We start from the raw sequence: 26,325 nt of genomic DNA on the forward strand, positions 1-26,325 counted from the left end.
ACTCCCTTGCTTGATGCACAAGATAACTAGCCTCTAGTTGACCTGTCAAGTCTCATTTCTGCCTGATTCCTGCTGCCTTCTTCAAGGGTCAAGGGTCAAGTTTCAAAGTTTGAAATTTGCCAGGCTTCCAAGGTTTGTCTTCGTTTATTTAGTAGTATCCACAACATGGTGAGATCCCTGCCAGCAATTCTGTGGTGCATAAGTGATCCTTTCTCCACTTGGCGTAGACTTAGTGTTGGTAGAGACTACGAATGATGGGATAGTTCGAGGAATAAAAAGGGAAGAACTAGAATCCTTTGTTCTCACTACTAATGGAATAGGGTGTTATGATCATCACGATCGGTCAGATCACTAAGAGCACAGACCTATAGCGTGGTATTGCCACGCACCTATATCCACTGATCTCCTAATCTCCCGACCCGTCCGTGTCTCAGTTCCGTGGCACGAGTATCTCATTATTGGATTTAAAGTGATGAGGGGCAAATACCATTCATACAGTTGAAATATCTGTTTACTTTCCGAAGAGTGCGAATGTAAAATATATATGAATATATGAATATAACTGTATATGAAATAAGGAGGTAGAATTAAAGTATGTCAAGAACTATAAGGCAAATCCTGTTCGCATTCCAGAACAGCATAATCGGAATCATGAAACTCCCCAGAATCATCAATCTAAGACTAGAAAATCAACCGAACAACTGGAATACTTTTCACTCGGCGTGGCATTAATGAATTACTTACGACTGGATACTTATACTCCACTTTCCCTCCTTAGCGCTTCCTCTTGCTCACCGCTGCTTTGCCGTCCCCACCGCCTCGGTTCCTTTCCCTCTTCCTTGTGGGCTTCCTTCTTACTCTTACTGAAAGAAAGAGCCCTTTTTACCATCCAGGCTGGTCCTCTCCTTCCAGCTTTACGAATCTTCATTCAAAGAAGATACCAACTATGTCAAATATCGACTTATCGGATGGTCTTTTGGTCGACTATGAAAGAACCTATCTACATCAATGGCCGGTAGACCAAAACATAACAGAGGAAACCCACGATCTCTCGACGCTACCGCCGCTACAAACCAGCGGTCACCCACTTGAACAATCGGTGGCCCAAGACCCGAGCCTGATGGTCGATTGGCACTATCAACATTTGCACACCCCTCACCCACATCATCAATTACCATATTCGACCGAGGACCCATCCTCTGTGCCCCAGTTTACTACTAGCTATGGAATGGTCCTTCAGTCCTCCCCAGTGGATCTCATGGCCGGTCAGGGCCATATGAGTGCTGGTCTGCTCGATGCTCCCTACCTTTCCATGCCAAGTCAGGTTGATATGGTGCCTTATGCTTATCATGACTTTCACTCTGATCTGATGCCGGTGTTAAATGGTCTTTCCGACGTCTCTTACGCCCCGCACCCAGTTCTAGATAGTAGTTCGCCTACAGATACTTATCTCGAGGTCCGTTCCCTCTCTAGCAGTGATAACGGATGGACTACTGTCGACCACCGACGCTCACTCGATTTCACCTTCCCGGAGCAAGGTGTCTTTGTTAACCCTACTCAGACCCTTCACGACCGAAGTCTCTCCGAGTCTTCCTACTCTGGTTCTTACGGCAGCTTTGTTGATATTTCCAACCCGATCAGTTCGCCTGGATCAGATCATTTAGATTATTCTTACCACAGCTGTAACTTGCGGTACGCTAGTACCTCCCCGCCCAGCAACGCTATCATGCGTTGCGAGGACCACTCATCCTCCACTGGTTCTCGATCACCCTCTGCGGTTAGTCCCAGCGTCATGGTGCGCCCTATCCCAGTTCCGATCAAAAAGTCTACGACACCGACTCGCTCATCGGGATCACATTCGTCAGCATCTCCTCCCAGTCGGAAATCGAGGAAGAGCCCCATCGCTGCCAAGACCTCAGAGACCAAGGTTCGCAAGTCATCGCAGAACGGTAAGCCGGAGACGACCGAGAAGCGCGTCGGCAAGCGAAAAGGCCCTCTGAAGCCCGACCAGCGGAAGCAAGCGAGTGAGATCCGGAAGCTGCGCGCTTGCTTGCGCTGCAAGTTCCTTAAGAAGACTTGTGATAAGGGTGAGCCATGTGCTGGATGCCAGCCATCGCACGCTCGGCTATGGCAGGTCCCTTGTACTCGCATCGATATTAAAGAGATTGGATATTTCATGAAGGACTGGAAGGCCGATTACGAGCGCCACATCTCCATGGGTTTCTCGGTCGGTAACATCAAGGGCTTCTCGGACCAAGAACGTACCTTGTATATCACCCACGGCTATGGACAAATCATGCCCATCAGAGCCCGCGAGGTGTACGTACGGGATGAACAGTGCTTCACGATTGACTGGGTCGAGTCTATGCACCGCGAGCCAACACAATACGAAGTCGAGACTGCCAAACTCTCCGCTGGCATGGAGGGTATCTCGCATGCTATGCTTTCCGAGTACCTAGACTGCCATATTGACGGGAACGGTACTTTTGAGAAATTTGTCGATGACTATTTCGAAGGCACCCCGTTCCTCACCCAGATGCTCAAGACTGCATTCCGTTATTACTACCGCACTAAGCTCCCGGTGATCCGAAAAGCGCTGAAGTTGGTTGTCGCCTACAACCTGACTCTGCATGTCACCATGATCGAGGGCCTGGGCGACGAGGATAGCTTCCGAGGGAAGATCAATGATCAATCATCCAAGTTCCGAGGCAAGACCATGGCACCCGTCATGATTAACTTCCAGATCAAGTGTGCCATGGCTAGCATGTGGCGTGAACTCCAGAAGGATGTGCTGGAGGAGCTATCTTCGCTCTACTCGAGTGTGTACAGTGGTGAGAAGCTGAAGAACTGGCCTACCATTTTCATCCTAGCCTCCATTCTCTTGGCCGTATGGGAGGAGATGCAGTTTGACAGCCATTACCGTACACCGGACCAAGCCGCGGTTGACAAGTTCTGCACTGATATGGAGACGACCCCTGTGGGTGTCATCGTCGGACTGTTCCAGGCCATCTCACAGAAGTTGCCTCCATTCACAGAGTGGGATTCACAGAAACATCACCAACTACTATACTCCAATCCCGACGTCTGTAACACAATGACCGAGGTCCGACAACATGTTGAACAACATGGTAAGTAAAATCTATCCTTCAAGTACAGGACTTAGCCTGACTCGAACAGAAAAATACCTCCGTAGCCGCACCGCTACTAAATTCAACCGCCATGACTTCGACTGCCTGTCCAACAAATTTGTTTCCCGTCTTGTTATTCGAGCCAACTAAATGACCCAACGATGCGCAAGCGCATCATAACGATGATGTTTTCAACGACTACTGTCTTTCACTAGCGAGTACAGTCCAGCGACTTTTGTTTCTGCACCCCAATGCTTTTCATCCCATGACCTGGACGAGAAATTACGCATATACGCCACTAAGAAATTCGGTCGTGAGCGTGCGCCAGCACATCCTCTCCCTCACTCTTTATGAAATCTCCTGCTTTTTTTTTTTAGTCCTCTCCTAGTGAGACTGGGCCTGTTTGCATCTTGTGATATTTTGGCAATCTGTTATTTTGAAATCTTTCCTAACTGGACATTTTCTCATTTCCAGCTCCGTTATGTTTTTATTGACCTTTTTTTTGTGGTATATTTTTCTCGCATAGCTTTGTTTTCGCGATCAACGAGGATCACGAACTTTTATGACTGTGGACGGCCGTATTTATTTTTGTTTTACTTTTTTTTGCCTCCTTTAAGGAGAAGAAATATAGGCTTGACCGCCTTATCTTTTGGCAATCATTGATCTCTCGCCTCTTTCTGGATTCGGAGTAAGGAAAACGGCGAGGATTCCCGTATCGAGAGATCATGTTTACATACTATTGCTTTTAACTGGAAATGGTTAAGATTGATTCTGTTTATCCGTAAGGTAAGGATAAGGTAGAAGAGATAGCCGGATGCGGTGGACCTCGCTCTAAGTATAGAATACGGTATCCATACGTATTCATAGCCACGGGATCTCCACCCCCTCTTTTTGCGATAAGAGAACTAACGTCATTGATTCCCTCAAGGATGGTGCCATAGATAGCGTCATGGATATCATAATACAAGTGAAACGAGCAGTTGAGACTGAATTTAGTTCGCAATGAGAGAAGTAATAAGAGAATAGGAATAAGATTTTCCCAGGTGGCGTTTTTTGTCCTGTTCCTATTTCACTTGACTCATCCGGCACTCGGCATATTCTAGCAACTTCCCAAACCACTGTTACTGCCTAGTCTTAGTCAGACACTTTGCCTCTCCATTCCTACTTAACCTTCCCCTTCCTCCTTTTCTTACTCTTACATCTCCCAGCCTCGCAACCTCTCACCCTCTCACCCTCTCACCCCCTCCATAACTACCTTTCATTATCTACTTTCCCATTACTGCTACTGAATCAAACATACTGCAACCATGCAGATCTTTGTTAAGACTTGTGAGTTTACTATCGGATTACTGAGTTATCCAACTGCGCCACTCGAAGTGTTTCATCTGCTAACCTCCCTTTCTAGTGACTGGCAAGACTATCACCCTTGAGGTGGAGTCCAGCGATACTATCGACAACGTCAAGTCGAAGATCCAGGACAAGGAGGGCATCCCACCTGACCAGCAGCGCTTGATCTTCGCCGGCAAGCAGCTTGAGGACGGTCGCACCCTCTCTGACTATAACATCCAGAAGGAGTCCACCCTTCATCTCGTCCTGCGTCTGCGTGGTGGTATGCAGATTTTTGTTAAGACTCTCACTGGCAAGACTATCACACTCGAGGTGGAGTCTTCCGACACCATCGATAACGTTAAGTCCAAGATTCAGGACAAGGAGGGTATCCCTCCTGACCAGCAGCGTCTTATCTTTGCTGGTAAGCAACTTGAGGATGGTCGCACCCTCTCCGATTACAACATTCAGAAAGAGTCCACCTTGCACCTTGTCCTCCGTCTCCGTGGTGGTATGCAGATATTTGTTAAGACTCTCACCGGCAAGACTATTACTCTTGAGGTTGAGTCCTCTGACACCATTGATAATGTGAAGTCCAAGATCCAAGATAAGGAGGGCATTCCTCCTGACCAGCAGCGTCTTATCTTTGCTGGTAAGCAACTTGAGGATGGTCGCACCCTCTCCGATTACAACATTCAGAAGGAATCTACTCTCCACTTGGTTCTCCGTCTCCGTGGTGGTATGCAGATTTTCGTCAAGACTCTTACTGGAAAGACTATTACTCTCGAGGTTGAATCCTCTGACACCATTGATAATGTGAAGTCCAAGATCCAAGATAAGGAGGGCATTCCTCCTGACCAGCAGCGTCTTATCTTTGCTGGTAAGCAACTTGAGGATGGCCGTACCTTGTCCGACTACAACATTCAGAAGGAATCCACTCTCCACTTGGTTCTCCGTCTCCGTGGTGGTATGCAGATTTTCGTCAAGACTCTCACCGGCAAGACTATTACTCTCGAGGTTGAGTCCTCTGACACCATTGATAATGTCAAGTCCAAGATCCAGGACAAGGAAGGCATTCCTCCTGACCAGCAGCGTCTTATCTTCGCTGGCAAGCAGCTGGAGGACGGCCGAACTCTGTCTGATTACAACATTCAGAAGGAATCTACTCTCCACCTGGTCCTCCGTCTGCGTGGCGGTCAGTAAATTTCTCCTTTTTTATTTATTAACTGCCATGGACTTCTTCCAAGCAGTCGGCGTTGGATTGGTTTCGAAGCTGAGGCTTCCTTATTATTTTCACATGGTTTTACGATGACCTATTTCTTTCTCTTATCACCCACACTGTGTGCTGGTGCGCCCTCATAGTCAATATCTACAATACCATGTATGACTGCTAGTCAGTCTCGCTATCGCTAACACTATGCTGTTACCCAATGTAAACTGTATCTGCCTTAGTCCTGTAAATACGAGCCTGAACGCCACTTCAAACTTAATTTCAGACCGACATGATCTTCCGATGCAGTCTCAAAAATGAGCCGAACAATAATACCACTAATGGCGCTAGGGTGAACCTCGTACGGTACGATTTCGTTGTTGTTATTATTGCCATCGCCACATCAGCACAGGTCCGGGTGCTTATATCATCACCATCTTATCGCAATCAAGAAAAACATCGCGGCTTCAACGGTCTCACCCCACATGTACCGCCCGGGATGCCAGCATATTTCTACCACTTGAATTTCGAAATTTGCCGACCCAGAAGCCAATCATCTACAAAAGCAAAAAGACCATCTCTCGCTATAGACCCTGCATGGGAAGCTCTCCTACCATTTCAGAGGCGCAGGCCATCGAGCTCCAGTCCCCCATCCGGTGCGGGGAGCCACCCTCATAAGATACACGCCAGCAAAGAATTCACACTAAATATTCGACCTAAGCAGTCTCATTCCCCTCTCGGTCGCTCCAGAGTCACTGAGAATCTGTCTCTGCCTCCCGAATATCGTCCGACTACATCTCCCCAAACCCGCGCCGAACTCGAAAGCGACTGTCGCTCTGATACAATCTCCATTCAGTGTATTGACATGATCGTGCCAACCAATTCTCCGAGTCGTGCCAAGAATACTGGTGCCTCTGGTGGTGGCGAAGAAGAAAACCTTGTTGCCACGGGCATTGGAACCGATATCTTAGGTGGTCTACGCACTAAGGGTCACTACATCCCTCTTGATCAGAAAGTCGGCGATAGCGTCTGGGGTATTGTGCATTTATACCGTGAAACCCTAGAAACGCCGTATCTCCTCAACAGCGACGATGACTACCCGACCTACCTCAAGGGCTCGGCTGCCGCAGCCCGACACCCCGGTGAACAGCAGATATCGCAGTCCGGAACTGGGATGGGGACTAGTTCGGCCGATGCGGGCGCATCGTATCCATTCCCTGTGATGGCATCTTCGCCGGCTCAGTCTCCTGAGGATGAGTGCTCGACTTTGTGTGTTCTGGCTGTGCCTTCTTATCTGTCTTCGTCGGACTTTTTGGGGTTTGTGGGTGAGAAGACTAGTGATGTTGTCAGTCATTTCAGGATGATCAGGACTCCACGCGCGAATCGATATATGGTTTTGATGAAGTTTCGCAGTGGGCGAAAGGCTATGGAGTGGCAGAAAGAGTGGAATGGGAAGGTTTTTAATAGTATGGAGGTATGTGGAACTGATGAGCACCAAAGAATAATTTACTAAATGCTTTGCAGCCTGAGACGTGCCATGTTGTTTTTGTGAAGTCGGTTGAGATCCAGGTCGTTGAGCCTGGGCCACCTTCTACTTTCGTCGATGACGCTGATGCCATACCGACACCGGGTCGGCTTGCTGTCTCTTCTAGTCAAGCGAAGCTTTCTACAAAACCTCTTGCGCCACCGACGCCGGCGCTGGTTGAACTGCCGACATGTCCCGTTTGTCTGGAGCGAATGGACGAGACTACGGGTCTGTTGACCATTATCTGCCAGCATGTTTTCCACTGCACGTGTCTGCAGAAATGGAAAGGCAGCGGCTGTCCTGTGTGCCGGTACACTCAAGACGAGTTCCGCAAGAGCGGCATGATCACCGATTCCGATGGTGATCCAGTCGAGTGCGCGACTTGTCGTACCGAATCGAACTTATGGGCTTGTCTGATATGTGGAGAGATTGGATGTGGACGTTACGACGGTGCGCACGCTTTTGACCACTGGAAACAAACAGCCCACGCCTTCGCCATAGACCTCAGTTCCCAGCGCGTCTGGGACTATGTAGGAGACGCCTACGTGCACCGCATCATTCAAAGCAAAACCGACGGTAAACTGGTCGAGCTCCCAGCGGCAGATCACAGCGCCTTGGACCCGCCAGACTGGGGCGATGCCGTGCCCCGCGAAAAGCTAGAGAACATGAGCGTTGAATACACACACCTCCTCACAAGCCAGCTCGAAAGCCAGCGCGCCTACTTTGAAGAGATCGTCGAGCGTGCAGCCGACAAAGCATCACAGGCTAGTGCTGCAGCCGCCGCAGCAGAATATGCCGCCAAAAAGGCAAAAGCTTGTTTGAAAGACCTACAGGAAAAATATAACGAGCTTTCCGGCGATACTATCCCCTGTCTCGAGCGTGATCGGACCCGGTTCGAGAAACGCGCCGAGAAGTTCGAGTCTATGGCCCGCCAGTTGGAAAAGGAGTACCGCGAGGAAAAGACTATGAATCAGAGCTTGATGGAAAGAGTTGATATTCTGACTACGGATAATACCACGCTGAAGGCTGAGAAGCTTGATCTTGCCGAGCAGAATCGGGACTTGACGTTCTTTATTAGTGGGTCGCAGCGCTTGCAAGGGCAGGGCGAGGATATCGTTGAAGGGACTGTTAGTGTTCCTGTTCCCGAGCCAGAGGTGAAGAAAAAAAGAAGAATAAGGGGAAGGGAAAAAAGTAGTATTGTAATTTATGTATATGATTATGATTAACGAATGATACACTTATTCTTACAAGTTGGGGGCCTCCTAGGTACTACGTCACAACTCACCTTCGCCGTACCTCGTTATCTTCAAGCTTCAAGCTTACTAATTAGGGCATATTTCCCAGCGATTCAAGTCTGCTTAACTCCTGCGTCTCGGTTTTCATCGGACCGCCAGCTAATGGCCAACCGACACACATCGAGGAATATTCACTATACTAAAACCTGAACCCTGGAATCCGGCTATTAATTATAAGCGCAAGAATGACGATCACAACCAGTTTAAAGCAAGTTTGAAGCCACTCAACTCCATGCAATGCCTGATTCCACCTATCCCCGCAGTGCCCCGGGGATTAAGCGGGGATTTGCGGGTACCATTGGTACTGGTCAGTATTTATGAACGAAAAGTGCTTTCTACTGTCGCAGCGGGTTCACTGGTCTGATTTCAAACTACAAAGGAAGGGTCAGGTGCTGGTCAAAATCACTACAGCATAAAAAGACGAGAGTCCTCTTTCCAAGACTTCAATTGGAACAGAGGCGAAGTTGAAGCTGGCAGCAATGGTTAGTTTTGCTGAACTTCTAGTCGGTAGTTGTGTGCTTTCGGCTATACATGCTACATCTATACTCAGTCCAAGTGTAGTTGAGACTGGAGCATATTCTCAGTACACCATTCCTGCCTCTGCGGACTTTGGTGCGAATCTGATTGCGAATATTGATGATCCACATGCCGTCAATGCACAGCTGGCTTGTCCTGGGTATAAAGCGGGGAATTTGAAGTATACATCGAAGGGAGTGACGGCTACGCTAAAGTTGGCGGGTGAGCCGTGCAATGCGTATGGGACAGATGTCGATCAGCTAGATTTCTCAGTCGAATACCTTGCTTTCGACAGACTACATATTCACATTACTCCGAGCCACGTCGATTCTTCAAACGCTTCTTGGTTCGAGCTTTCGGAGAATCTCGTCCCTAGACCAAAGGCCGACGAGCCTTCGAATCTTCCAAACGATCTCGAGATTCAAGTGACGAATGAGCCCACTTTCGGCTTCAAGATTATTCGGAGATCCGTTCAGGATGTTATTTTCGAGACTACGGGTACTGTTTTGGTCTTTGAGAATCAGTTTATCGAATTCGTCACTGCTTTGCCGAGTGGTTATAACCTGTACGGTCTTGGCGAACACATTCAGCAGTTCCGTCTACTGGATAACCTGACTTTGACTATCTATGCTTCGGACATTAGCGTTCCCATAGACAGGTAAATCAAACCCAACAAACTCTAACTTCTGCGGGGAGAACTGACTTCTCAACAATAGCAATGTCTATGGATCTCATCCGTTCTATCTGGATACTCGCTACTACGAAGTTGGCAAGAACGGCTCCCATACTCACGTTGCGAGTGACGGGATTGATCAGTCTAAAGACTACGTCGGCTACTCCCACGGCGTATTCTTGAGAAATGCCCATGGCCAGGAAATAATCACTAATCCCCGGAATCTCACGTGGCGTACTCTCGGTGGTAGTTTTGATTTGACCTTCTACTCCGGCCCATCACAAGCTGAAGTTACCAAAAACTATCAAGTCAGCACTATCGGCCTACCTGCCATGCAGCAGTATTTCACATTTGGATACCATCAGTGCCGATGGGGCTATGAGAATTGGTCCGTATTGGAAGATGTCGTGAACAATTTTGAAAGATTTGAAATTCCCTTGGAGAGTATTTGGTAAGACCATTCAAACTTTCCCCTTTGGGAATATTTTGCTTATTCAGACCTCAGGAACGATATTGATTACATGCATGGTTATCGCAATTTCGACAATGATCAGAATCGCTTTCCTTACAGTGGTGCCAAGGACTTCTTGAATAAGCTACACAATAGTGGCCGTCACTACATTCCTATCGTGGACTCAGCTCTTTATATACCGAACCCTCATAATGAATCCGATGTGTAAGTTCTTTTCCCGGGACCCGTTGGATCAGTTACTGACGATTGCACTTAGCTATGCAACATATAGCCGTGGTGCCTATGATGATATTTTCCTAAAAAACCCAGATGGGACTGTCTACATTGGCGCTGTATGGCCAGGCTATACCGTGTTTACAGACTGGCACAACCCCAAAGCGAGTGACTTCTGGGCCAATGAGCTCGTCACCTGGCACCAGAATGTAGCCTTTGACGGCATCTGGATCGACATGAGTGAAGTTTCATCCTTTTGCGTTGGCAGCTGTGGAAGCAAAAACCTAAGCTTGAACCCAGTCCACCCTGGCTTCTTGCTTCCTGGAGAACCCAATAATATTATCTATGACTATCCGGAGTGGTTCGAAGTGAGCAACGTGACCGAGGCAGCTTCTGCATCGGCGGGTTCATCCAGCCAAGCTGCTACTACCAGTACCGAAGAAGTTGCATCAGCAAGCACGTCTTACTTACATACTACTCCCACCCCGGGGCTGCGCGATATCAACTATCCTCCGTATGTGATAAATCACGACCAAGATGGCCACGACCTCAGCGTCCACGCCGTTTCTCCCAATGCCACGCACTCAGACGGAATTCAAGAATACGACGTGCACAACCTCTACGGCCACCAAGTCCTCAACGCAACATATCGCGGTCTGCGCCAGATCTTCCCTGAGAAACGCCCGTTCATAATTGGCCGCTCGACATTCGCAGGGTCTGGCAAATGGGCTGGTCACTGGGGCGGCGACAACGCTTCAAAATGGGCATACATGTTCTTCTCCATCCCACAAGCGCTGTCATTCTCGCTATTCGGCATTCCAATGTTCGGCGTCGACACCTGCGGCTTCAATGGAAATACAGACGAAGAGCTCTGTAACCGCTGGATGCAGCTATCAGCCTTCTTCCCCTTCTACCGAAATCACAATACTCTCTCGACCATCAGCCAAGAGCCGTACCAATGGGCTTCTGTCATAGACGCGTCAAAAACAGCAATGGGCATCCGCTACGCGCTTCTGCCTTATTTCTACACCCTCTTCTATTTAGCACACACAACCGGGTCAACAGTCATGCGTGCTCTGGCCTGGGAATTCCCCAATGACCCTTCCCTCGCAGCTATAGACACCCAATTTATCCTCGGCTCGTCGATAATGGTAATCCCCGTCCTAACGCCGCAAACCGACACAGTCAGGGGTATTTTCCCCGGCTTGAACGACGGTGCTGTCTGGTACGACTGGTACAATCAGACTATAGTTCCCGCAAAACCAGGTGTCAATACTACCATCTCTGCACCGCTGGGTCATATCCCCGTCTTCGTGCGCGGGGGTAGTATCCTCCCCATGCAACAACCAGCTCTTACAACCCGCGCTGCCAGAAATTCTCCCTGGTCTCTGCTCGTCGCACTGGACGGAAGCGGTTCTGCGGACGGTGAGTTGTACCTTGATGATGGGGAGAGTCTTTCCCCTAATGCTACATTGAAAGTCTTGTTTACGGCTACTGGCTCTACTATTAGTGCTTTGGCTAGCGGGGACTGGGTGGAGACTAACTCTTTAGGTAATGTCACTGTTCTAGGTGTGGATTTGGATGCGGTGCCAGATTCCGTGACTTTTAATGGGAAGAGTGTTCCGGTTTCTGGAGTGAGTTATAATTCTACTGCGAGGGTTCTGAGTGTTGGTGGCTTGAAGGATTTGACTCCTTATGGGGCTTGGGAGAAGAATTGGATTTTGAAGTGGTAGAGTCGAGATTATTGACTTGCTTTTATTTACATGTAAGGCGAGCAGAGAAACTACCTAGGTAGCCTTTGGAAATATATTGAAGTCTGTATCCAACCTTGGAAGCATTTCATCTTTTAGTATGTATTGATTTGAATAGAACTAGAATTTGACGTATCAAACTTGTTATCAGCTCGTCCAATTGCACGATGGCATTACATTACCTCTGTCCGGCCTATACGGAGTATATACCAGGAGATCGGCAAGTTCGAAGGATCATGTCTGGTCAATCCGCGTAAGTCGGGCTTTTTGTCACTACATTTGTCCCGTTAATTAATGGCTCCGTCCATTAAGTCAATGTGATAAAGGGGTGCCCACTGCCCATTGATTCAGATTTAAGGACTGATTGGATGACACCTTATTCAAGTCTCACATCTGAAGGTGAAAATTAGTTGTTGTCGGTGTTAGACTCCACACAGGGCTAGAATGTGCTCGATCCTTTCAGTCCAAGTTAGAAAATCGGCGGTGCAAGTACTAAACTTATTAGAGTAAATAGTAAATGGAATACCTAGATATGCAGCTTAGTAGAAACTTTGAACCGATGGTAGTATGTAGGTGCAGGTGGCTAAGCATTGCCAAGTAAACGTAGTCATGCAGTAAAGATCAAACAATTAAAATATGTGGCAAGTAACTGTTAGCTCGATAAATTAACGCTGAAAATGAAATTACCGAGGATAAACTCGAACGTGAAGGATCCAAGCTCATTTCTTTTAATGTAAATATATGCACTCGGACGAAAATGCTGATATCCCCGAATAGAAATAGGTAACGCTATGCCTCACGCACGGTTCAGATACTGGTACTCTGTTTATATTCCGTACGGTCTGGCTAGGTATGAGATTTCAAAGTACTTCCTATATTCCAAAGACCAAAATTGAATCCTTGTTCGATCAGGCCCAGGATAGTTATATAGAACGATATTTTATCGACCTAGATAGTCCCGAGGCCTCCATATCAAAGTCCTTGGTCTTAGTGAATTGGAAATGTTAGCAAACTTGGAAACTCTGTCTCTTTTGCTTGGCTCAAACTGATGTCAGTCAGCTATTCGAGCTTCCAGTAGTAGCATATGAGTCGGATCATACTACGGCCTACCATTTTGGAAGAATCTTGGTGACAACTGCTAGTTTCATTTTTGTCGGGAGAAGTAAACGTATGAGCGATGGACAAGACCTGATATTACTGGTCACGCCATATGTCAACGAGAAGCAGTAAAAAGGGGATTGTTGAAAATAGCAACTAATTATAGACCGACCATCTTCGTATTGACCATAGGGCCAAAATATGATAATTCATCTGGAATTACAGGCACGACAATCTCGGCCGCTACCTGTACCTATCAGTAATACAAATTTTATTTATGAAATTTTCATTAGAACTTAATTAATTACAAGGACACAGGTTCGTACTTTATTACAACCCAGTGGGGACTTGAAGGAGTTATGAGTCTTCCTTCTGGTAGCTCCAGTGGAGACAGACGAGCTGATAGCAGAGACTGATTGGTTTCCGATACGGCAAATCTACTGGTCCGGCTTCTCCGTAGAAATTGAAGGTCTTGTTTGACCCGTGATCCTTCGAGCCCTGAAATTGGTGATCGCACTCGGTTCCTTGATAATCTTAAATCTGAGTATCAGAATTGTCGTTTTTTTACCAGTATTCAACTCATTAATGATAAATGGAGAATTCGATCGTGGAAGTCGTGTAGCAATTTTGGAATCACTTTCCTATTTTAATCAATAGCTTGACATATGAGTTTGAAGTCCATCCCTGGATCTCCTGGTGGAGCGGGCGTTAAATCTGCGTAAGACGTAAGCTACTAAACTCTAATATCAAATTTGATAGTCATCAGATGTTTCCTCTTTAGACCTTCGTTTCAAGTTGACAAGTCAAGTAAGTACTCCGTACAATAATAATATCACATTTAAAGTAGTTATTCCTCCTGTATGCTTTAATGCTGTGTTGTCAGTCTTTTATTTCATAGTACGTAGGTACTACTCACCTTCATTTTTACCTTCATTTTCAAAGCCCTGGTGGCTTTTGTCGTTCATTTCAACTTTCACTAATTTACAATGTCTCCTTGGCTTCTTGCATGTCTTGTCGGCCTTGTTGGCTCAGCATTTGGCGCCACTCCAGAAGAATGGCGCACTCGTTCTATCTACTTCTTGCTCACCGATCGATTTGCTAGAACCGATGGCTCAACCACAGCTACCTGTGTTTCTAAGATGGGAGTCAGTTAATCCCTGATACTTTCTAGGGGCTGGAAACTGATTTTATACATAGCAATATTGCGGTGGCTCATGGCAAGGTATTATCGATCAGGTATTAGCTCTCCCCCTATACTTCGGCCGGCTATGACTCTTATGCTAATGGCTTGAACAGTTGGATTATATCCAAGGAATGGGCTTTACCGCCATCTGGATCTCGCCTGTCACCAAACAGGTCGAAGGCGATACCAGCGATGGAACCGCGTACCATGGCTACTGGCAACAGGATATGTATGTAAACACCCTTCTATCGATTTTTAACTCGCTAACCTATCTAGCTACGATGTAAACTCGAACTTCGGCACTGCTGATGACCTGAAAGATCTGGCTACGGCAGTTCATGACCGCGGCATGTACCTCATGGTTGATGTCGTGGCCAACCACATGGTTTGTCTTTGATACTCTTAAACAGCTTTTGGAAATAAAACTAACCCCCGTAGGGCTACAAAGGTGCTGGCACCGACATGGACACCAGCGTCTTCCCTCAATTCGACGACCCAGCTTTCTACCACTCCCACTGTGAGGTCGATAATTACGACAACCAGACTAATGTGCAAGATTGCTGGTTGGGTGATAACACTATCGCCTTAGCTGATCTGAAGACAGAGTCGCAGGCAGTCCAGGATATCTGGTACAAGTGGGTCGGTTCTCTGGTTTCCAACTACTCAAGTAAGATAACTATTTCTCTGTCTCATCATCTCCGTTCTCCAGAACTGACCTTATATTCAGTTGATGGCCTACGTGTGGATACTGTCAAGCATGTAAACAAAGACTTCTGGCCTGGTTACAACTCCGCTGCTGGCGTTTACTGTATTGGTGAGGTTCTCGAAGGAGCTACGAGCTACACTTGCCCGTACCAGGAAGTCATGGATGGACTGCTTAACTATCCGCTGTATGTTTTATTCCTTGCGAAGAAAGGAAAAATCACTAACCCAGATCAGCTACTTCCCTCTTGTCCGAGCCTTCAAGTCTACCACCGGAGACATTGGCGCCCTTGCCGATATGATCGATAACGTCAAATCAACCTGCAGTGACTCGACCCTGCTGGGGACTTTCTCGGAAAACCATGACAATCCCCGTTTTGCATCGTACACCGATGACATGTCCCTCGCTAAGAACGCTGTCGCTTTCACCATCATGGCAGACGGCATCCCTATCATCTACGCCGGCCAGGAGCAGCACTACAGCGGCAGCAACGACCCGTACAACCGCGAAGCTACTTGGCTCTCTAAATACAACACTACCAGCGAACTGTACCAGCTCGTTGCCGTTGTAAACGCTGTCCGAAACCACGCCATCTACGCCAGCTCAGATTACATTACATACAAGGTAGGACCCAAGCCCGATTGATTTCTGTCCTATCAATTCTAACAACCTTCGACAGAACTACCCCATCTACCAAGACGATAGCACCCTTGCCATGCGTAAGGGCTACAACGGAACCCAGACAGTCACTGTTCTCTCTAATCTCGGTGCTACGGGAAGTGAATACACCCTTGCGCTGCCGAGCACTGGCTTCACTGCTGGCATTTATGTCACAGAGATCTTCACCTGCTCCTCTATTCAGGTTGACGATAATGGAGACGTGGCTGTTCCAATGGCAAGTGGAGAGCCCCGTATTCTGTATCCGTCCTCCGTGCTTGATGGATCTGGTCTTTGCACTTAAACTTGATCTGTTAAGATGTACACGGACTCAATATCAACTCTATTCATGTTTCTATGGAAGGCTACCTAGGTGTTATCGAGATCTTTTCTTCCCCTTTTTTATACATTACTTCGATTCTGCCTTCTTGGCCACCACAAATATTTGACCTTTTTGAATCTCCTAGCCATCCAAATTATATATGCCTGTCTTAGTACATTTTATACAGTTTCATAACGGATTTTAAGAACACTCCTACCCAGGTGGGCATAACCCAGGTCCATGGGTATTTAAATACATACGTAGTAACAGGTCAGATATCATATATTCTAGTATATCCCTTTTTCCACCAGGCACCATTACCCGCATTGCCACTATCAAAGACATGGACTCGACCCAAGTATTTTTGTTCCGAACTAGATACAAAAAGTCTTGCGGTAAAAGCAATTAATATATTCGTGAATGCACTACCCAGCAAACCTGCAACCGATCAATTATTTTAGGCCACAGGACAAGAAAACGGAAAGAAAAGTTGAACAAGGTATAACCACCAAGAAGAAACCGCTATGGAACGCCGATAAACAATTCACTTTAAGTCATAATAAAAATTCTCTCACACACAAAAAAAAAACAAAAGGAAAGATGAAAAGAAGAGATATAAAGAGAAGTCAGGGGAAAAAAAGACAGAAGAAAGAGATAAGCCTGAGCTAGGTAAAGCTCCATCAATATCTGCCGCTTCAGTAGTCATGCATGGCCCTCGAAACTAGTGCAATAGGCATAGCCCCACCCGTGACATGTGGAATTGCCCCAAACATAGCCGGTGCCGAGAAAGCCTGCTGAGACGGCACATAGCTAGGGACCAACTGATTAAAGCACTCGTAGCCCTCAAGTCCCTCAATCGACCCAGCGGGAGAGATGAGTTGAGTCATATCAATGCTCTCCGTGCGAGGCGGCGGCGCTGTGAACATGGCGCTCTTCAAGGCTTCCGTGCTCGGCGAGGTGTGCTCGGAGGTAGCTTCTGAATAGCGACGCTGGACTTCACCGACTACAAAAGCGATGCGGTAGGAGATGTGTTCGCTACTTGGGGCGAGGTGAAGCAGGAATGCGCGAACTTGGTCGATCAATGGATCGGAGGAGTTGTAGTCGCAGAGGGTTAGTGCTGCGTAGCCTAGGATGTAGTACACATGGTCTATTAAACCCGGTGCAGCGGAGAAGCGGGTTTGCATTGATCGGGATACTATCAGTCGGGCGTTGCTGCATATTTCGGCTGCGAAGAGATCCGTGCTTTGTTGCAGGCGCACGGCGGTTCGGTGGAGGAGGAGTTGGCAGAACCAGATGCTCAGCTCTAGAATTGATTGTCCTTCGCTGGCTGTGGAGTTGTGAGTTTTTATTGATTTTCTTTGGAAGGGGTATTGGGTGGCTTACTGAGAAGGTGTGCCCATTCTAGCTTCCATTTCTCGATCTCTTCATACTCGGCTTCGACAAATTGTAGTCGCTGCGGAGTGTTCTGGATTCTTAGAGCGATCCGGTAGAGCTGGATTTCGGCGACTATCCTGCCATCTTCTTGTGTTGCACGGGGATTATCTAGTATGCGAGGGCAATGGTCTAGATAATGTAGTTGCACGTTGACAGTACGTCCGTATCCAAGGGCGGAACTAAGGCTACGTTAGATTGAATTCAAAGAAGGAGGTAAAGGACATACTGTAGATGGGTCAGACAGAAGGTGTTCCATAGACGCATTTGAGATAACATCTCATCCGTCAAAATTACTTTATTAGGTAAATCATTGAGGAAAGTAAAGGAGGTCAAGGCATGGTTGATTGAGATCCCGCTCAATAGCCATCCATCCATGAAACCTTCCTTGTGGCCTGCTGTAGGATAGAGACAGAGCAGGGCCAGGGCCTGAAGCAAGTCGTTTGTCAATGGGGTCTTCCTCCAGAGAGTCTTGGTGACAGCATGCTGCACCTGAAGTGAAATATCGTGGGTTGTATTCGGTGGCATGCCAGGGAGATACCGAGAAGCCAGGAGACATGCAGTATTGAAAAGAAGGGTATCATTGCGCTGAATATTTGATGCATGATCTATTGAGACCCATGGGCTGAAGTAATCAACAAATCTGTCGTCGATTAGTATAATCTCTGGGAGGGGAAAGGGCTGGAAGAACGCACAGTTCAATTAGTTTCAAAGATAGCTTGGCATCTACAATGCCCTGGGAGACAACATCTCCCATGAGGTCCGCCTCAGAGGAGAAGTGATCTCTTTCACCAAAACACTCGGCTTGAAGATCCCGAATGAACTGCACTGGCTTGAGAGCGAATAGGGGACCTGTCCTGCTATCACTCATCGCTTCATCTATACTGTTGTTTCTCGTGACGTGGGTATTTGCATTTGGGCTGCTGCTGGAGGAACTTTTAACCATGTGTCGCATGAGATCTATCATTTCACCCATGCCATGCTCCAGGGATACAAGGCGTTCTTCGAGAGAGGGGATGGCTGCATTGGCGTCGGACCAGAAGGCGTTGTCGTGATATCGATCTGGAGTCTCGGGAAGTTCACATTCAAGTCTTCAAATATATATAGTTAGCGGAGTGTTCGACGATCAATTGATCGGCATATGATCGGCACGTTTTCTTTCTTCTTTGATTTTTCTTATACTGGCAATATGGGCAAGGTAAAAGGGCAGGTATGCATGCTGTATAGATCCGTCTCGATAACCTCGGGACATCTGGAGAGGCACAAACCTTAGAGAAAGACACCGACGACAAGCATGGCCTCTAGGATCCAGATCACATCGAGTCTTCAACTTGCGACATGTATTGCAAGCAGTCATAGATCGGCGAATTCGACCTCTTGGTCTAGGGTCATTGCCGACCGCATCATCGACAGCAACGACACTTTTCGTCTCCCACGACAAACTCCTAGAAGGCTCGGTACGAGTCATGGCATTGAAAGTAAAAAGAAGTATTTAAATCATTTAGGTAAAGGTGGGTAGAAGTGGGAAGCCCGGATAGGGGATATGGATAGGGCGTAGGGAAAGGCCTGGAGGGATCAACAGCAGGAAGATCATAGACCCAAGTGGAGAGGTGAAGTGATATATTTAACAAACAATATGACCAAGTTCTATTAGCCAATTGCGACAAGCCTATAATTACTGACGATATGCGCAGGTACATTGATCCACTCAATGGCGGACCTGGGGTAATCTCTCACCAATCTGAAATGATTCTCGGCCTTCTAGAAGAGGTTAACCATGCCTTCTTTTGGAAACTAGAGACCGTTTTATTTGCGTATGGCTTTTTCTCTTTCAATTTTCTACTATTCACTTTTCCCTTTTGGAGTATTCGCTGGCCTAGGATGGCTCTCGGAAGAGGGGCGATTGGAATCAGCACATGCATGGTGCCACTTTATCATCTTGAAATAGAAGAAATTTTAAATAGAAAAATCAAGACTATCTATTATCACGCAAGATTCCCCCACCGGTGCTCGATTTCCTGTATTTTCTGTATTTTTTTTTTTTTTTTGTTTTTGTTTTTTAACCCAGGTTCTTAGGTCTAGGGACAGAAACGGATATCTTCCGAGCCGTACCTTTAGCGAGGTCTGCACTGTGATGGAGTATCCTCTTTGGCCTTGCCGTGATGCAAAGTGGACATGCTATCATATCATGTGGGTCGGTTAAATGAAGTAAAAAAGAAAGAAAAGAAGTTGATTAGAATTGATTAAGAGGGGGATCAACAAGCAATGCAACTCTGTAACTTTTTGTCCCCGGCTAACACCGGTTCACTAACTAGTTCTTGTATAGGTTCATGCTAGTCTTATCCGTTAATCCGTTAGCCAATTGATCTTTTAGACCCTTGTTGTATCCCATGAAGTTCGAGTTTCAGCTGCCACTGAGAAAATATAGATTAGGTAATAGAAAGGTAAAAGTATAAAAGAAGAAAAAGAGGCGTCATTCCCGTGTGTCATATAGTTAGGGCTTGACTTGCTTATCGCGGAAGCCCCCGTGCCAACTCCTCAAATCTGATTGAATGGCAAATCAGCTTCCAGAGCTTTGATTAACACCCGAATTTGGTTGTTCGTTCAACCAAACAGGAAAAGGTAGTCCGATAGAAGAAATTAGCCGAGTCCCGGGTTTTGACATCTCCACCTATTAGATCCACTCATTTCTGCCATGAACAGAGCTATGAAGATGGCTTTGTCCGTTAGTGGATTTTGGTCTTGTTAGTTTACGCAATTGGATTGAGCGCTCTGGAACTGATTGCGCAATAAGTTGCCTTGTTGGGGCTCTGAGTCCTCATTCCAGGGGCGAATTGCACTAATCCCAGAGGCCATGAGCTTGATTGCTTAGGCTTTGGTTATTAGCCTTTCCACACGGACTACCCCGGAGCCAAGCATCATGGCTCAAAGGGATTTCCGATGCAAGTGTCTGGGCATTTGAAGATGAAGATCCACTTAGATCATCAAATGCCGAGAGTCGGACAGTCGGAGTGCCTGGTCTGAATGTCTCCCTGGAAAGCTCTGCCTCACATAATTCCACTTCTTGAATCTGCAATCGATCGATTCCTCGGACCAGTTACCGGTCAAGGATATATATCTCAACTAGGAAATGATGGCTCAACGGGGATGTCTTTGCGCCGGAGTCTAAACCCTGCAAGGAACAGTCAAATCTTTAGAGAGCGACTTAGTACGTAGTTCTCCATATTCCATGTTCCCATATAGCCTCGGAGATTGGGCCAATAGTTCCTCCGAGTTCAATGTTTGCACAGCAGAGATAATATTGGGTTGCCGAAAATCGCACTTTCTCATAGTAAGGGTAAAAGATCAATGAGAATGTCCGTAAGATTGCATTGTCCGATGAAAGAGCACAGATGGTCGGCCCAGGCATCGTTGAAAGCCACAATTGTTGGGCGCGTTTTCCTTTTGCTTCCACGTACCTTCTTGATCAGGACTAGCTGTTTATCGACAATATGATCCTGCCGATAGTCATTCATGTGAAAGCCGAAAAAAGCCGCATCATGTCTCAAAGATAAGAACTTTTGTCACTTTTTATATTCCGACACAAACCGCCTTCCGGATCAAGCCTGGGCTCTTCCAAGCTTGGAAGCTTGTCCTGGCAGATTTATTCTCCTATGCAGGAGGCACACGTTCTCGAACTCCTATCTTGCCTTCCAAAATGCAATTCGGGACGCCATGACGACGGTAGATGTGTATTTTTTGCCAGTCACATGCCTTACTTTATTTTTATCGGGAGGGATTTTGAGATAACCTGGTATAGCTCCGTGCCATTGTAGTTCGTGGCCGAAGTGGATATCTCGGATATCACGTTCACGCTCATGCTTTTTCCGCGACGTCAAGTGGAAGGTCGATTTTTCACCCATGCATGGGCTGATCGAGGCCCTGTGATGAATTCCGAATAGCACTACCAGCTGAATAGTTGTCTGCTTCTTAAAAGATGCCACAAATCAATGTGTTGCTGCGCTGTCGGGCAAGAATCGATTCCAGTCATACGAGGATACCATTGGTCAGGTTTCCAACATTATGCAAGTTATTCGATGGAGGTTCGGCTTGGTTCCTTCTTCACGTTAGAATGCTGTTCACTCGAGAAGATCCAGATTCTTGATATTGACAGCAAAATCAGACGTGATCTGTGCTCCGCTAAGCTCAGAAATCCATTGTCTAGTGACCACGCGTCTCAATCCCATGCGGATCCGTTATGTGCATGAAATAGATGAAGCAATATGGTCAAGAAGATTTCTATGGTCATCGACATCTACCTAAGTCCAGCTTGTTATTGTTAGAGTGATCGGAGATGTCGATGGCACCTTTGATGTTCGAAAAAGTGAAGCAAACAGTTTACATCAGAAGAGTCTCGTCATTTCCACTAAGAAGTGAAAAATAACGTAATCTTAAACCAGATGACACCTTGAAATAGACCGGGAGCGCCCTTCTTTAAGGACTTGGATTCAAATTTGAAAGGAATGGCTGGAGCTGCGATATCGGCGGGCTCTAACTGCAAAAAGATCGCCGAGACTCAAGTAAGAGTCATAAGGCTTCCAATATGTCTTTGGTGGATCAAATTGGCCAATCAGGCTCATATGATCGTTTAATGTTGCATACCTTCGGGGAGTTAACGTAGTCCTCCACCATGAGATTATTGCCAGAGCTACGGAGAACTTCGTACCTTACTCCGTATTCCGTATTCAGTTACTCGAAGGCTACTTGTTCCATTAACCCTGGGGCTGTTGGTTTGGAAAGTAAGCTCAAGGTATTTGCGTGTATCAAGCTTGGATGGATTTACGTTAAACACGAGCAATCTTCAACGTTGCTCAATAGCCTCCAAGCTAGGAGACTATCATCTCGAAGCTAAGAATGATACTGAAATTTTAAAACCTTGGAAGAGTCAGGGGTAATTGACTGACTGCAACTATTTACATAGACTCATGCAGCTATCAATATGAAGTTCATGTCTAGGTATGTTATGGTCCTGTACCCCGGAATGGACTAAAGAGTCAAAGGGTCTCTGTCCTAGGGAATACTACCATAAAGTCCAGATTTTATGGCAAATAAACTACCCTTACTTTAGCTTGAGTAGGATTCAGGCTGGAATATACTCAGGTAGGTATATATTCATAGTTACAAGCCTCCAATAGTTTAAATACTTCGGATCAATATAACCTTCTATCTATGGACATCCTAGGTACAACATAAGAAATTACTTAGATACTATAAGCCCCGCTATTATATAACTAACTAGGCACATTCACCAAGAAGCCCTGGAGACAAATATCGTTAAATTGGTAAGTCAAACTTCAAGGTCTCCCGAGATCGGACACATATGATTGGAAATTTTCCCGGTCAATTCCGAGATTGTGGTGTAATCTGGATCTAATTCTATACTTACCAGTCTACCAGTTTGAATCTTGATTTTAGATAGCAAACCTTGGAATTACCAGGCAGAAGTCAACCAAAGCAAAGATTCAAGCGCAGGCGAGAGCATTAGTTGCGTATTTGATACAGTGGATGAATCAATCGACAGACACTATTGATATTATGGACCTTGTGGGATTGAATTTTACGCCATTTGATTTGGTCAACCAGATCGTGGAATTGGCTTTGTTAGAATAGTAAACAGTACTACAACTGTTTTGAAGTAACATTGTCAGTATCTGGATAACACCAACCTTACCATTGTACGGAGGTTAATAAGTGCCACCGCGAAATAACCCATAAAACTGAAAACAGAATACATATTTTACACCTGGCAGAATCTTTGAATACCTGTATCACATATCACTCTATATTACTAGTCGATAGCCCTAAATTGACTAAGTCAAACTTCAAATACTATCTATTACTATTAAAATAGTGAAGTGGAATAACGAAGTAAAATAGCGAAGTAAAATTTATTGATTAAAGCAGCTATATCATTCCCGTTTTCTCCGAACTCGCTGGCTTTGTCGTGTGCTTGGCCGCCCCCTTTTAGTAGTGGCTACTATTAGAGATGGCACTGTAGATGGCACTGGAGATGGCACTGGAAATACCCTTGGAGATGAATTGGATGGTGTTGAGCCACTAAAACGTGAGATGAGATATTCTTATCCATTTCTAGCTGTTGACAGAGGTCTTTTATGGGCTGGTGCATAAAGCGATCCATCCCAACAAGAAGATCAGGAGTAAGATGTCTTCTACTTCCTCGCCCAACTTCGTTGACGCTTTTAGCGAGTATAGCTTTATCCCAAAGTCGCTTTTGGTATCCAACCTGCTGTAATGCATCATAAGGGAAGCATCCTGTTCCAAGTAGCTCATGATTGACGAAGTAGGGAATATCAGAGATATTCATTGATAGAGGAAAAGTTGGCGAAGCAGATATATTAAGACGTCTGATATTTTTCGCCCCTTCCCAAATGTAAAGCTGTATATGGAGTTGACAATGTGTAATTGGTAGAATTGACTCTTGTAGATGTGACTGTGGACGAGGAGGTGTACTAGGTAAACCCATATAGCGCCTCCGAACACTTTGAGCAGTACGATTCAAGTCACTAAATCGAGTATTGCTATTTGATTAGGCAGGAATTGTAGAAGCTATTGAAGCTATAGGCGGAGTAGTGATTGAAGCTGTGGATGAAGAAGTGATTGAGGCTATAGATGGAGAAGTGATTGAGGCTGTAGATGGAGTGGTAGAATTGGTAAAATAGCTTGTACTGAACTGAGGAGAATAGATGGAAAATCTTGGTCTATCTCTCTTAATGCCATATTAAGAGATGGATTGAGAGATGGATTAAGAGTTAGATTGAAAGTTGGATTGAGAGATGGATTGAGAGATGGATTGAGAGTTGGATTGAGAGATGGATTAAGAGTTGAACTGCTTAGTAGAGAAAAATATTAGGATTTAGGCTATTTATTTAAATAGATGATGAAAAGTTTTAAACTAGACTAAATATAATCATAGAAAATCTATATTTCAGCCTCAACTATTTCTTCCGAAACCATTTCTACTCTTAGGGCTTAATCATATGCACCATGAGGTTTTGTACAAATACCTAGGATAGGATCTATAGATGATTCATAGTGTAAAAGTGCTCGCTGCCGGAGAGCCTCGTATACTATGCGATATGGTTGGCCCGAGTCCCCACGAAGATGTAGGAGGGGATTTTCAGGGTCAAATCCAGTCCCCGTAAGTTGTTCTCCAATTTCCTGAAGCTGTTGTTGACACCAGGTAAGGGTGGCTAATGGTAGATATTCGTTGCCATCCCACTCCTGTATATCTATTTGTAGCCTTTGTAAAAGATCTGGATCAAATTGTTATTTATGATCATGAATGCCTTCTTGAGGGAAATTGTAGTTTAGAATAGGCTTCCCTGGAACACTGTTTGGCCGGTTTCTTTGCTCTCGAATTGGATGAATGTTCCATACTTCAGTAAATGATTGAATATGCTGTCGGATGATAGGCATATAGATTGCAAGAAGGGAGACTTGCTCTGCAATATTATCCTTTGAGAAAAGGCCTTCATCTTTTAGTTGGTGGAAGTAGTCATAGTAAATATGAGTACATGATGATACTAGCTGCACCCACCATGATTCAATCCTCTGGTTCTCGGTGCTTCGGCCATAGAAGAAGCAGTCCTGTAGCTGCTGTACCGAAGCTGAAGCTGAAGCTATAGCTATAGCTATAGCTACTCTTGGTGATATTGTTGGTACTAGAGATAGAACTGAAGCTGGAACTGAAGCTGGAACTAAAGCTGGAACTAAAGCTGGAACTAAAGCTAGAACTAGTTCCTGAGATCCTGATTGACGTAGAGAGAAATGTGCATCAGCTAATAGCATGGTTTCAGAGCCAAGATCAGAACGCATATTCCGTGGTAGAAAGCCATTCTCTGAAACACAGTTTAGATATTGAAATAATACACTAACCGCTGTTCGAGAGCTTACTCCCACATATATCCAGATGATAAAGCGAGAGTAACCATCGATAGCTGCATATATCTCAAATCCAAATTGTTCAAGCTTTATATGACCATCAACATGCCATATCCAGTTTGGGCCAGGGCAAATATAAGCACCTTTTCGACGTTGAAGCCCTAAGCGACGTTTTTCAATAGCATTTGGATTGGTCGTTTTATAGATCTTAGCAATCCTATGCCTAGGAGAAGTTAAGTAATTAAATAAATAAAAGAGAGAGAGAGAGAGAGAGAGAGAGAGAGAGAGAGAGAGAGAGAGAGAGAGAGAGAGAGAGAGAGAGAGAGAGAGAGAGAGAGAGAGAGAGAGAGAGAAGAGAGAGAGAGAGACAGAGAGAGAGAGAGACAGAGAGAGAGAGAGACTTCATACATAGGATAAAATTGACCTTTATTGCGTAAGAAGTTATATTGATACCTTCGGCCATATGTATCAATCTCTCCAATATCGTTTTCATCTTATAGTAATGCCTTACTCTCTTCTTTTTGTCGCTCACGTTCTTCAGGGTCATTAGTACGAAGCTTAATGCCAAGTCGCTGCCGTATCCTACAGAGTGTACGTGTTGAACAGGGTATATCTTGCTCTTGAAGCACATGGAGAATCTCCTTAGTGTTCAAAAACCGGAAAAGACTAGAAACAAGTCTTTCAAGATGCTGGCGTTGAGGAAGGGTTGAGGCAGGTGTAATTGCATTCCATTCTCGTAGACGAGTTTGAATGGTGCGGGCAGTGACGTTGATACCATGGTTTTGTAGAGTAAGACTAATAGTTTCAGCTGAGTTACCAGCTTTATAAAGATCAATGATCTCTTGCTTATGAGCTTCGAGGGGGACGTTGGGGCGTGGCAT

At 45.8% G+C, this 26,325-nt stretch overlaps 6 protein-coding genes across 6 annotated transcripts; 4 read left to right on the forward strand and 2 right to left on the reverse strand.

Moving 5' to 3' along the window:
• Positions 1-946: 946 nt before the first annotated feature.
• Positions 947-3,278, forward strand: N7495_004492 (uncharacterized protein; the record flags this gene model as incomplete). The annotated part of the gene is made up of 2 exons (XM_057207143.1): positions 947-3,128; positions 3,178-3,278. The coding sequence occupies 2 exons, from the start codon at positions 947-949 to the stop codon at positions 3,276-3,278; spliced, it is 2,283 nt and encodes a 760-aa protein (XP_057064823.1).
• Positions 3,279-5,956: 2,678 nt separating this feature from the next.
• Positions 5,957-8,415, forward strand: N7495_004493 (putative RING and UBP finger domain protein; the record flags this gene model as incomplete). Its single annotated transcript, XM_057207144.1, has 2 exons — positions 5,957-7,138; positions 7,189-8,415. The coding sequence occupies 2 exons, from the start codon at positions 5,957-5,959 to the stop codon at positions 8,413-8,415; spliced, it is 2,409 nt and encodes an 802-aa protein (XP_057064824.1).
• A 548-nt stretch (positions 8,416-8,963) lies between these two features.
• N7495_004494 (glycoside hydrolase family 31 protein) lies at positions 8,964-12,091 on the forward strand (the record flags this gene model as incomplete). The annotated part of the gene is made up of 4 exons (XM_057207145.1): positions 8,964-9,658; positions 9,717-10,124; positions 10,179-10,349; positions 10,402-12,091. 4 exons carry the CDS (start codon positions 8,964-8,966, stop codon positions 12,089-12,091), a joined length of 2,964 nt encoding a protein of 987 aa, XP_057064825.1.
• A 2,102-nt stretch (positions 12,092-14,193) lies between these two features.
• Positions 14,194-16,054, forward strand: N7495_004495 (alpha-amylase; the record flags this gene model as incomplete). Its single annotated transcript, XM_057207146.1, has 8 exons — positions 14,194-14,352; positions 14,405-14,443; positions 14,504-14,619; positions 14,667-14,775; positions 14,829-15,057; positions 15,118-15,280; positions 15,330-15,717; positions 15,773-16,054. The coding sequence occupies 8 exons, from the start codon at positions 14,194-14,196 to the stop codon at positions 16,052-16,054; spliced, it is 1,485 nt and encodes a 494-aa protein (XP_057064826.1).
• A 713-nt stretch (positions 16,055-16,767) lies between these two features.
• Positions 16,768-18,971, reverse strand: N7495_004496 (Zn(II)2Cys6 transcription factor domain-containing protein; the record flags this gene model as incomplete). Its single annotated transcript, XM_057207147.1, has 5 exons — positions 16,768-17,399; positions 17,456-17,685; positions 17,733-18,146; positions 18,199-18,594; positions 18,772-18,971. 5 exons carry the CDS (start codon positions 18,969-18,971, stop codon positions 16,768-16,770), a joined length of 1,872 nt encoding a protein of 623 aa, XP_057064827.1.
• A 6,967-nt stretch (positions 18,972-25,938) lies between these two features.
• N7495_004497 (Clr5 domain-containing protein) lies at positions 25,939-26,325 on the reverse strand (the record flags this gene model as incomplete). Its single annotated transcript, XM_057207148.1, has 1 exon — positions 25,939-26,325. One exon carries the CDS (start codon positions 26,323-26,325, stop codon positions 25,939-25,941), a length of 387 nt encoding a protein of 128 aa, XP_057064828.1.

The sequence above is a fragment of the Penicillium taxi genome, assembly GCF_028828555.1.
Source record: "Penicillium taxi strain IBT 34144 chromosome Unknown utg000003l_segment0_segment0, whole genome shotgun sequence".
NCBI classification, from domain to species: domain Eukaryota; kingdom Fungi; phylum Ascomycota; class Eurotiomycetes; order Eurotiales; family Aspergillaceae; genus Penicillium; species Penicillium taxi.